Raw genomic sequence first — 12,966 nt, 5'->3', positions numbered from 1 at the left:
ACTAAGATCGACTTTCAATATAGATTTTCGGAATTGTACGGCCTATAGGCAAGGCAAAGCGTCATGTAGGCTACTGCACTTGTACATAAAGTAATAACGGTGATTGCCTGATTAATATATGCTGAAACAAGGCCTGTCCATACATGAATTGTAGATTTCTTGTAGATAATGAACGAAAGAAAATCACGTTGAATAGCGCAGATGGTCTCAGTAGTCATAGTAATATAGCCTACTAATTTTTCTCACTTTACACAGTTTCCGGATCTATTTTACAAACACCGGAACGCATAAACGATATGCCATTAATGTGGTAGCTTTCTATTCTTCGAAGTTATAACGAAACGCATGTCTTGGTCGTCCTACTCTCGAGCCATATAACGTGGTCGAGTCATGCGCAACCACTCGAGTACAAGTCCAGTCAACACGCTAATTGCCTCAAGTCAAGTCGAGTCACCAAAAATCGAGCTAAGTCATGAATCGGGTCATTACAACCATGGTACATACGTACATCAGTGAAGGTATTGGATTTATTTTCGCAAGTGAAACCAGCATATATTATTTACAGCTTTTAAAACGATTCGGACATTATCTACGTGCAAGAATGAGTCTGGGCGAAATTGCATATTGCCTTCCGTTCCACAACTAAATAGATCTTTCATAAAAATTATTCGTTCCATCCGGTATACTGCGCACTGATATCCCACAATCGCTTGGCAAAATCATCATTGCGAGCCGCTCGTGACTCCGTCTTTACTTTGCAATCCCTGTAACGATAAACCGTTCACACTCATGGTCGCCATTTTGCTTTTCATCCTTTCGTGAACACGCGGGTATACCCATTTTGCGTATATATTGAGCACCCTTCAATTCTTGAAGACAAACTTTGCACACGAAAACATCTTATGGCAATTGATCGGACGTGGGAATACTCACGTGTAGTATTTCCCTGTTTCCTTTTCCAATTCGGGTGCCACTGCGCAATATATTTGCGTCTGTGCACCTTCGTCTGGCGATATGAAGCAACACTTGAAACACGGCAAGCAACAACCCAACAATCTATCGGTGCATGTGGGATTAGGTATCGTACCGATATGACGAGCCAGTTCGGTATCTACCACTCCAGGATGCAGGGAGTAGGTTGTGACATTTGTACCTAAGAATAGTACGAAAATCCGTGAGGTGATCACCATATTAGGAATCGTAACACGTAATATGAACAATGAACATGTAACATTTTTGTCAGGTTTTGTGTGAAGAAGAAGTCGACGCCATCTTATTTTTATTTGCAATGATATTTTTAATTCAGTGACAGACATACCAAAGCTTTTCATGGCAATGAAGGAGGATCGCCCGTGAAGCCGCCTATTAGATTTATAGGGCATTGGACATTTGGCCATACACTTGGTTATTTAGTCGAGAAGATGAAGGTTTTCAATCAGTGCGGTGCTTCGTTAATATCGCATAGAAGTTTTACTTGTAGTCGCGTACCTAATTAGTATGACGTTGAACCACTTCGTGTCCTATTGGCTACATTAGCGCAGCGAAATTTACGAGTAGGAATGTATAGGATGATATATTTGAAGAGCTTCTTGGAGGTACAGAACTTCAATATACAATTAAATAGTATATTCAATTGTAGATTATATATTTATTTCGCTATATATTACTAAAGGTCGACTGGGAGCTATTGGAAGACTCCAATGCCTCCTTTTTGTAGTTGTTGAGTATTCATATTGTTTTGACATATGTTCATTTTGCACGGGGTCGATGTTTTTACTAGTTGCCGACTTATATAGACGACCCTTATTCGCTCTAGGTTTTTGATGGACATCCAATATGTGGATCCAGTGGCACTGGGCATCACAGACAAATCCCTAAAACTTCAGAAAGCAATCTGTCCGACTCGTACCCTGGATATATTGGTGTAGCTGCGGTGGTGGAAAAAGCCAGTATACGGTATTCGTCAACATCACTCCAATACCTTCCAAACGTTTGCTCAACTCCCTGGAGAATAATAAGTTCATCAATTTGCTGTGAGCGTAAGCGTCGGTAGACGTGTAGTTCTTAGTACGATTCAAGTCCTCCCAGTTCAAATCATTTCCAGCATTGTAATGCGCTGATGACGACAAAATAACCACTCGGCTCGGTGCACTTGACTAAGAAAGGATTACTTGGGAATTCGCACACATCTGCCAGCGCAACTGAGAGTGTTGTAGTCAACAAACCTTGAGTAAATCCAAAAGTAGATTGGTTAATAAAAAATGACCTAAGTGGTTTGTTCCGAATTGCATTTCAAAGCCATCCGTAGTCGTCCATTGTGGACACATCATAACGCCTGTACAAAGTTGAATATGGATTAAAGTGCAGTCATCTATTGTAAAGTGAGATAACAACCAATAGTTACCCGCATTATTCATTAATACGTCAAGGCGCTGTTCCTTTTCCTTGAATTGTTGCGCGAAGGTTCGTATGGAAGCGAAGGAAGACAGATCCAGCATCATTAATTCCACGTTTTCCGAGCCGGATTCCTGCATGACCTGGTATATATTGCCATGTTGCCTTACACCGTTACGAAAATACAGTATTGCGAGATCGAACAGTTTGGGAAACTCTGATGCCAGTGAGTTCCATATGACTATAGTGTATTATACAAAGGTGGTCACAATACTGAGCACTTATATTTCTTTGAAGTACTGAAGTACGTTTCCATTACACTTCACTATTTACGTGTTTATGTTTTCGGAATACTTTCACTTGTAGCCTACTTACCAATTTTAAAACTTACTCTCTATGCTTAGTAGAAAGTGGTATAGGAAATGTTTGCATGACTTTAAAAGTGATATTTTTGTTGTTGTTGTTGTTGTTTGTGGTATTCATGGTGTTTGTCGACTTCTATGGTCATTTACACCAGGTCAATTTCTTATAGCTTAGCCCACTTCTTATAGCACAGTCCACTTCTAGGCTTTTATAGGACACCCACTTACATGCACGGATGATATGGCGAGGAGGAGCCTAGACAAAAGCGATATTGTACAAAATGATCGAAATAGTCTCACCATCGTAACTGTAAAGTGAACAAAGTCAATACAGCGATTTGTGGTGATATTGGCATGCGTTCTCTCGAAGTAGACACCATCGGTACTTAAGAAGAAATAGAAGAAACGCCGTAAATTTATACACAAGTAGAAGTAGAAGTAGCGATTTACAAGTAAGTGAAAAAGTAAGTAGCCCTATTCTGAGCCTGATTTTGCCTAAAAAACTGAAAACTGTCAAGTAGAAGTATTGTCAAAAGCAGTGCGAGTAAGAAAATGTACTTGGCGCACTTTGAAATGTAGCAGTACTTCATTACTGGCCATATCTGGCCATTAGTCTTTTCGAGTTAATCGCGAAGATTATCCCTACAATTTTTAATTGAGCCACCTACAATTTCTAAATTAGCAGCCTCCTAATACCTACTAACTGCATGATGCAACGCGTCTACCAATCCACCGGAAATTACTTATTTGAGTAATTTTCTTAACTTCATTTTCTATCTTAAAGTGCTTTTACGTTTTACCGTTCAGCTTGACTGCTTTGACTGCTTTGACCCTGTCTGATAGGTAGGTCGTGGATTCGATTCCCAGCCGGGCCAGACCAATGACCTGAATATCAACATTGGTATCCATGGCTTCCCGCTTAGCGCTCAGCATTACCGGTATTGCATGAAAGCCTTACAAGGCTATATCTGTACTTTGTCCAGCGGCGTATGCACATCATGCATTCATGTTATGCATATGCACAGATCGTGTTTGTGTATGTATATCATGAGTCGGTGTATATGCCACAAAACTGCATCAAGGACAAAAATATTAAACTTCCTTTCCTCTACAGCACTGATTCTCAAAACTTTTTTAGGCGCGCCCCCCTTTATGATAACGAAAAAATTCGCGCCCTTATTGTAGTGCGGAGCGGATCGACAAACTCTCTGGTCCTACTCCGATCCTGTTTTTTAATTATCTTGTCCGGATTCGATCCGGCTCCTGCTGAATCAGGAAAAGTACTGATCCGGCTCCGATCCGGCTCCTGCTGAAATGAAAAAGTCCGGCCAGATTTCCAATCCGGCTCCGGTCCATGCTCCGCCCCACACGGTACGGTGGCTCTGTGATTTTGTAAATGGCTCTTTATTTTCACACTGACTTGGCGGTCACTTGAGTGTGGTTGGTTGGTAGTAATTTAGTTACAAAGGTCATGCTTATCAATAAAGATTCTATAACCTTGTCAAAAACGTACTGATCCGGCTTCGATCGAAGAGAGAAATCAGAATGCTAGCAATCCCAACGGATAGTTTGATGGCATTGAAGGTGAAATTTGGACAATAAACAGAGCAATAAATCAACAACCAGCGTCATTCATCACATCTCGATGCCGATGTACTGAGGCCTTAACTATACATAACTTGGTTTGGGATGAGAAATGAAACAGCTGTGTCGACAGATATTGAGGATATTTCACTTGTGTACACCAAAATTCACTCTCTGGTTGCTGTCTTGGTGTAATCGTTCTGCAGATATTTTTGCACCTACTGTGCAAACCGAATGAGCCTCACAAATAAACTCTCTCTATTCCGATGTTTTGTACAATGTACCTACCAGAGCAGTGAAGCACTCGTAAAATATTGATCACTTACTCTCTGCTTCGCCTGGTTCCCCTTATCCATATTACGACAGGCCATGACGACACGGGCGCCTCTCCTTGCAAGGTCGATACAAGATACGAGTCCTAATCCGGCATTTGCGCCAGTAACAAGTACCGTCTTTCCGGTCATTTTGATATTCGAATCGACTCTGCCTCCAATGACTGATTTCCCCATGGCGAAGAATTATAATCAATCGCAGACTAAGAGTGGAATAATAATCTTCAAAAAATTGTTTTGAAAGCGAACTATTTTTCTAAATATTAAACGAGAAACCTGTCCTAAAGGATTATAAGACTATAGAGAGACTCGTTCACGTGCTCCTTATCCGAGTTAACGCCACAATAACGAGCATATTAACGAATTTGGGGGTAAAGTATGACGTAACAATCAAGTTAATAACTGTAAAAACTGTATTCGCGTTTAATTTATACTGTAATGAATGTAATCTTGAAAGTGGTATGCAGGTTATCTAGCACCACTCCACTGATCTCTCCTACTCAAGAATCGAAGTTTTGCGAAAAAACGCTACAATTGGGCGTTGTGAATAATAGTCGAATCTTGCTTGGCTGCTAATAGTAAGATACCGATTCTTGCTACATAAACAGTGATGTAATCACCACCATTACTTGACACTTTCTAGCACGAGTAATCGCGTATCGATTTATGTATAGTATACAAAAATATTTGCAATCATTATGAAGGCTCGCGACACGTCATCGAAATTGGAGTGTAGGCCGACAATAAAGGCCTAATCAATGTCCCAGGTTGTTTGTTTCAGAGACGTTCCGTTCCTGTGATTGGAATCCGTTCGTAGACGTATGTACCAGATAACATAATGTTAAGTACAAGCGCTGATTGCTGAAAAAACGACAGATTGTAGGCCTATACTACGCCGACCCAAGCTTCTCGAATCTCACGACTATATCCATACTGCTCGAGTCAAACTTCTCCGTTATTTGCCACCCAGCTGATAAACCTGAATCTGTCAGAGAATAGCCAACAAATTGTGAAACCGTTATTATTTTCCTACTATGCGTGACGCTACGCGAATCACACAATTGAAATTAACGGTCGGGAATCATATAACAAATGATTTTTGTCGAGTCACTCTCTCGACTCTTCATTCAATGAGACGACAGGTCCCGCGCATTATATGCTTCTTTTGTTACAGAGGTATGACCTGTTACATCAGTTACCCGAAAGCAATACACAATATAATTCTTTAGGACGAAATTCACTTTTTTTAATGTATTGTGCATTTGAAGATTCTGGTAATAAGCCTACATACTTAATATTTATGTATATAAATGTCCCCGTCTTTGGAGACCATCTGTAATGACTGTACAATACATCGTACGTTGTATAGTATGCCCATATATATGAAGACTGAAGAGCTTCTTGGAGGTACAGAACTCCAGTCAACAATTGAATAGTATATTCATAGTGAAATTAACCTGAATATTTTTGGCTGACACCCATGCGGGGTTATCGCGGAAAAGTAGTAGAGAATGCGCCATGTCTGTTCAGTTCATTGATGAAGCTATATGTCCACACTTGACAAAATAATAAAGTCCATCCGGGATTAATCGTAAAGTGACTTTGTAACGCCGTGCTAAATGAGAGAACAATGTTTTATGAGGATTGGCGATCTGCAATGAAGCATCCCCTCAATTCCTAATAACTCCCATCTGTACTCGAAATAATCTTGCAAGTTCAAAATAAAGATTTAGGCTGCTGGATGAATTTCAAGGAGGCATTGTTATGTTGATAAAATTAGGCTCTTTCAATCAGAAAAGCATTTTTATTCGAGTAGTCTTCTTTCAACCAGTCGCTGAATATGATGCCAAGTCCCCCTCACTACCCAAAAGTATTGTCTTAAGGCGCAGCTATTTGCTTGTTTGAATACACAAGAGAAATAGCCATACCAGAGAATCGCCAATAACTGCAACATAGAACGTATTGTTAACCAATATCGGTAGCCCTCAGAATTAGGGGGAAAGCGTTATTTCACGTCATACTGATCGTGCTGGATGCGTTTGTGACTCCACCATTGGTTATCTAGTGCAGGGCTCTGCAATCGGGTGTATCATACACCCTAGGCCAGGGGTGGACAAACTTTTTAGCATTGAACATATGAATATATTCTCGGGCCGCACTATATTGAATTGTGAATATGAGGTAAAGCGCAATATTTGGGGACCGAGGAATTATGGAGATGATATCTATGTATAAATTTAAAACAAATCAAACAATAATAATTTAATGATAACATATACGCATCCGAAACATTGAAAATATATATATTTTTAAGTCAGTCATCCTCAGCTAATTTGGTAACATTTGGGATGAAAGGCAGCTGTGCCGACTTTTAGAAGCGGATGTAAATTTGAATCTGTGAGGAACCATCTGTTCATAGATTTGCAAATTCTTCCTTTGGTTTATGTCCAAGATAGACAATGCTGACAGCATCTTCACCACGCTACCTTAAATATACGCTTCTATACAATATATAGTTAATATAAATATAAAATACTTCTACACATATCGAGGAGATATCTATACCTAACACACACGGGAATCGGTTTCCCAAATACAGTAACAAAAGTAATAAAATTGCTAGAGTTGTCGAATGATGTTATTGCCATTATGAATTTCTGTGATGATTGCCAGCTGAAACCCTTGAAAATGCGTGGTCTTTGGAAACTGGATGATACGTCTGCAATAAAATAAGCATCATAGCCAGACTACAACTTATGATTTAAGCCGTTTCCATGTGCAGGTTTCGTTGGCAGAGTGACCATATATGGTCATGCCTTTCATGATTCAGCAGAATTACTCTGCCAACTGCTTGCCCCGGTCGGTTAGCGGTTGTCACTTGTCAGAGTATTTCGCGGTTGGCAGAGTATCTTGCGCGCTCTTGGCTACGGTCGTCTGTTATCTATTCAGTCACTGAATTGTTTCTTGTGTATCGGAGGATCAGCTGATTGCTAGGATAATTGACTTTACTATTGATAGACGTATTATTAATAATATTATTATTAGTTAACAAAACGGAATGTTCGATTTGACAGCAGCCTGGAGTTGCCGCTGACGCCAACCGCAGCAGCATGCAAATTTTGTGGTGAAAGTGGACTGTGTTATCGAGTATAGCAGGGCCGGCCAACCCGTGGCCCGCGGGCCACATGTGGCCCGCGAGAAGGATTTGAGTGGCCCGCGAGGTAATTTCCGAAATTTCTAATATCATAAAAATGGATTGCACAGATTGTGAACTTGCAAGGCGAACCAAAAATTAGTCTGAACGCAACACTTGAGATGTGATGACTAAAATATCAGTTCTGACGCATTGACAGATCCATCAGCCATTCACATATTGGTATATCTTCGTACACTACAATAAAGCAGAATAATTTGCGATAGATTTATCAAAGTTAAAAAAAATTGTAACATGCTTGGCGCAACATGTTGCCACTCGATTTCTTGTTTTTAATATTGTTGCCCTTTCGTGAAAATGGAAGAATACCTAATGTATCAGATTGAGTCGAACTATATTCGCGATTACGAGACAGTGTCGTTCAACTTCAACATATGCGACATTGCGATTGCGCTCGCAGTAAGACCGTTGACTATGAAACCTAGGCACGAAATGATTGACGCATGTTGGTCGCAGAATTCGATATCGATATGTCCATGCGCCGAATAGTCCAGTCCTCGCAAACTTAGCCCAGCGATATACAACATGCGCGCAATATAGTCAAGTGACAAATTGTCACTGACAATATTGTTGACCGATGAACTTCAAAAAAATTTTGCGCTTCGCGCGGCTAGTGGCCCGCGCAGTACTTCGTCAATCGAATGTGGCCCTTTGGCTGTAAAGGTTGGCCAGCCCTGGAGTATAGGAAGACCCGCCAGGAACGTCAGTTCCATTATTGATACCCCGGCGGGTTATTCCTGGTAATCCTTCAGATTTTCTGTGTATGTGGTACCGGTATCGCGGTATGTAGGATGTAGCATATTACCGGTACTCATTTTTTTTATAATGCAGGTACGGTACTCCAAGGAAAGCCAAGAGAAGGAAATTGGAATCGGGAAGAATACTGAAGGCTCTAAAAGTGACGATATCGACGAACAGCTTGAAGGAGTTGGCGTAAAGAGATTTGCAACAAATTGTCAGCATGTAGATGCCGCAGCCCGCCTTCACGACTAGCTATCACCAATATTCTAACATCTACTGCCAACCAGAATGTGTTCGGACAGATCAATGACTGACGCTTTGCTGAATTGATGGTTTCTTTATTTAAAAACAAAATATTTGAAACATGCAAACAGATACGAATTTTTAGCCTATAAAATCATAGCCAGTATTGAAAGGATAGGCAGTAATGGTTCGGCGACCTCCGCTAGAGTACGGGCGCAAGACGTAAAGCGGTATTTGATAGGTCGCATCAACAACAATCCTCGGCGGGATATCAACGTGGATGATTTAAATACTGCCCTGATGTTATCTGCAGCTACGATGTACCACCCTACAGTTCCTTTTGGAAGATTTTCGCTGTTTAGGCGTTGTTCACCATTCCGAGTATCTTGACAGAAACATCTCTAAAGCTAGAGGATTCCACAAAAAACTACGTGGCAGGTGCTTTAATGTCGATATCCTCCAGCACGATCATTTACCTAAAAGTACCGGTACAGATTGTCAATTTTTGTTCACCGATGTTCATCGGCCGCTGATGATCATGTACTGTACAATGTACATGGAAACGCGGCCAACATTCCTTGGCTCAGCCAATGCGGGCTAAGCCAAGTAGTGGCCGCACATGGAAACGGCTTAAATGTCTCTGGGAAATATATTACCAAAAAATATTGCCAAGTCGCTGCAAAAATTACATTTTTAGTACGTATTATATTTGCTTGAGGCCTTCGCGGGCGGCACAAACCGGTGTCCCGTAGTTTGCCCACCCCTGTCCTAGGCCCTAGACTAGAGTGTACCATAATTTTAAAAGGGTATATGCCACTCGGTTGGGGTGTACTGTGGTGTACCAGATCCGCATTACAATGGACCCATGACTATAGTTATTACAGTGAATACGCAAGTTGATGCTTCACAACAGGTTCACCGGATGTGCAATATCATACAATATTCAAATCAACCGTACCCAGCTGGTAAATTCAGTGTTGGGATCAAGTCACTACCTTCGAGTCACGAGTCATTTCGAGTCATTGCACATTTTGACTCGAGTCAAGTCAAGTCAATCGATTTTCAAAGGTGACTCGAGTCAAGTCAAGTCACTCGATTTTTGGAGGTGACTCGAGTCAAGTCGAGTCAAGTCAAGTCAAGTCACGAGTCAAGTCACATTTCAAGTCAAGTTGCCTTTTCGAAGTATGTAGGAGGCATGATTACGTCATTGCAATTTGCTAGCTGTCTGGAATACAGTTTGAGTGGACATTGATACCGAACCGATGAACAAACATAAAGTTTAATATACACGCAAGAAGGCGCTGTATCGCTCACATATACTTAGAACTGGTAAACTACGTAGTAAGCTATTCGCCTGCGCCAATGGTTGAGGACTATATAAACTGCATTCGACTTCAATTGCAATAAAACAAGAGGTTTGGTTGAGGTAAGAACAGAGAACAGAAATAGACATTTTGCTATCCGATTACTTTACTACTAGAGTTACGACAACGTAAGCTGTAAGCTTCGATCACTTCATTTACGGTAAATTTATTTGTCAGAGAACAATCGAGGCTCAGTGAAATGCACGGTCATTGAATGATTGATCGCTCTCGCGGGCTACACAAGCGTTTCGCGAACAATCCGAACATTTGCAAGGTACTGTGGTTTTTCTCGACACCGATTACTCAATGACTTGAAATTGACTCGTGAATTTTGCTTCGAGTCACGAGTCAATCCGCATTTCTGATTGGCCGAGTCAAGTCAAGTCAAGTCATTTTAGCAAAGTGACTCGAGTCAAGTCAAGTCATGCGAAAAAGGTGACTCGAGTCATCCCAACACTGGGTAAATTACATTCTTTTTGTGCTGCCATAAGTAAATGTTTCTCCTCTCCTCCTCAGTTGGTAGCGGACTTATTGGTTCCTTTTCCAGTAGAACAGCTTTGAGTGAATGAAACCGCCGCCACAGTTCTGGCATTTTGAATTAGTAGCCTAGCCTACTTCCTGCGAGATACTTGTAAATAGCGCAGTGCACCACATAATTGCATGGACGTAGCCAGGAGGTCTCGGGGGTAGAGTTTGAGAACCACTGTGTTAGATGGTGGTCCGGTAACTTCGTGCCATTGATTAGTATTTAACATTTCCTATAGCGGTAGCCAATCTGCGGACGTACAGCCGCATGCAGCCGTAAAAAAATAATCATGTGGCCGTTCACACATATTTAAATTGGTGTGCTGGTGGCCGCCAATATACAATTTGAATATACGAATTGGTTCCCAAATATTTGAGAGATTTGAATTCGAATTACAATTTTTCGCCACGCTCAGCGTGTTTCTGGATGACTTGAACTTTCCTTTTTGATATAAGAGTGCCCGTATAATCTGAGCCCTGCCGTACAAATGTGAATCGCTAAGGAAAATGATGCGTCTCATGCAAAAATACCAAGTTGGAATCGTGTGCGTCTCACGAATCAAAGTTTTCCTGGTACGTTTGGTCGATTTATGATATATTTTGATTATACCGAAATACTGATAGGAGATCAAGAAATAACAATATGGAACAAAGTGAATAAAAAACACCGGATGATGAATCGTCATTAATTTTGGGTCTGAAATTATACGAAGACATCTCCTCCGCCAGCTCTACCGGTTAATCTGATCACGTGGGCTGAGAACGGATGAATATTTAACGATAATATGTCAAACTACTAATATTATCGACGAACTTTATTCCAGAGGTTGGGAAAATTGTCGTGCGTTCCTCGCGATTAGAATCTGGATCCCAATAATTTTTCTTTCAACATTGATACTCGCGATTTGATGCATATGTAGTAACTGCGGGGACGTTCTGCTTCTACAACTAGCAGCAATTACATGCAAGGTATACCTCAAGAATACAGTGATGGCCGTGCGGAGTTCCTGGTAGCCAATTTAACATGAGTAAAACAAATATTAATCAACAAGAATAACGACAAAAACAACATGAGTATTTGTAGTCCAGTTCGGCCATGGAGACTGCCTGCTGCAATTCGGCCGTATGCTTTAATCAAAAGGTGAGATTGAGCACCCCTTGATTAGACTTACAACGGAATCGATGTATTATGTGGTCAGGGGTGTACGAGTTTTGAGTAAACTTTAAAAGGGTGTACCACCACGAAAAAGGTTGAAGAGCACTGATCTAGAATTCATAATGAGTCTTTGTGAACAACACACAATATAATATTCGATACATACATTCCAGAGCAGTTAACTGGTAACGGTAATCGCGCATGCTGTGTCTCCGTAAATATGTAGACTGCCTTGTTAATGATGTTTACCAAATGTGCAGGGTTGTAACCAGGGCTTTGGAGCGGCCGTAAATGTCGAATTGCTCCAGCTCCGTCTCCTGAGCTTTCTTCTATTGGGCATTAGCTCCGGAGCCGAATTATTACCGCTGCTACGGCTCCGACTCGGAAAACTATCGAATGGGTCTGTCTATATCAGGAGTGGCCAACCCGCGGTCCGCAAGAAGGTTTTGACTGGCCCGCGAGGTAATTTCCTATTATACTGTTACGAAATACGAAATACTGTTATATTATCGTAAATGGACCGCTCAGATTGTGAACTTGCAAGGCCTGTCTGGTCGCGACACATGGATGTTGATGACTAAAATATGAGTTCCGACACATTGGCAGTCACAGTCCGGTCACATTTTTAGTAAATCGCCGTACATTACAATAAACTAAAATAGTAGTAAAATTTTTCTTCACGCTTTGCGTGTTTAATTGTCACACGATTTTTTGCTTGGTAGCCTACCCCCTCCTGAAAATGAAAAAAAACGCTCAATTTAGCCGATTGAGTCTAACTACATTCGCAATTACGAGAGAAGGTCTTTTCGCGTTTGCGCTCGCGGAGATTGTCGGCGCTGACATGCAGGCAGAAAATGATTGTCCCATATTAACGGAAACCTTCGTTATCGATATGTCGAGATGGCGAATAGTCCTGTCCTTGTAAACTGAGCCCATCGGGCAGTATACAATAGACCCGCAATATACTCAACTAATAATATTATTGACCTAGTTCATTTCTAAACTTTGAAAATTTTACACGCTTGGCGCGACTAGTGGACTCAGACGGCCA

At 41.1% G+C, this 12,966-nt stretch overlaps 2 protein-coding genes across 3 annotated transcripts in view; one reads left to right on the top strand and one right to left on the bottom strand.

Annotated features, from left to right (window-relative positions):
• The window catches only part of LOC145452768 (afadin-like), a 259,770-nt gene that overhangs the window by 29,383 nt on the left and 217,421 nt on the right, over positions 1-12,966 (top strand). The window lies entirely within an intron of this gene.
• On the bottom strand, positions 510-5,018 carry LOC145451749 (retinol dehydrogenase 13-like). 2 transcript variants are annotated; one of them, XM_080329986.1, is made up of 6 exons: positions 4,667-5,018; positions 2,405-2,537; positions 2,226-2,335; positions 1,910-2,156; positions 934-1,153; positions 510-764 (listed from the first exon to the last, which is right to left on the bottom strand). In XM_080329986.1, the coding sequence occupies exons 1-6, from the start codon at positions 4,847-4,849 to the stop codon at positions 665-667; spliced, it is 993 nt and encodes a 330-aa protein (XP_080186112.1). In that variant the 5' UTR covers positions 4,850-5,018; the 3' UTR covers positions 510-664. The 2 variants fall into 2 exon arrangements, with proteins under 2 accessions (XP_080186112.1, XP_080186113.1); XM_080329987.1 differs by having other exon boundaries at positions 1,982-2,156; positions 4,667-5,016.

Source organism: Botryllus schlosseri, chromosome 12, assembly GCF_051294905.1.
Source record: "Botryllus schlosseri isolate E-star chromosome 12, Bs_hap1, whole genome shotgun sequence".
Taxonomy (NCBI): domain Eukaryota; kingdom Metazoa; phylum Chordata; class Ascidiacea; order Stolidobranchia; family Styelidae; genus Botryllus; species Botryllus schlosseri.
Note: the sequence above shows the minus strand (reverse complement) of the source record. Positions and strands in the feature narration are given on the sequence as shown.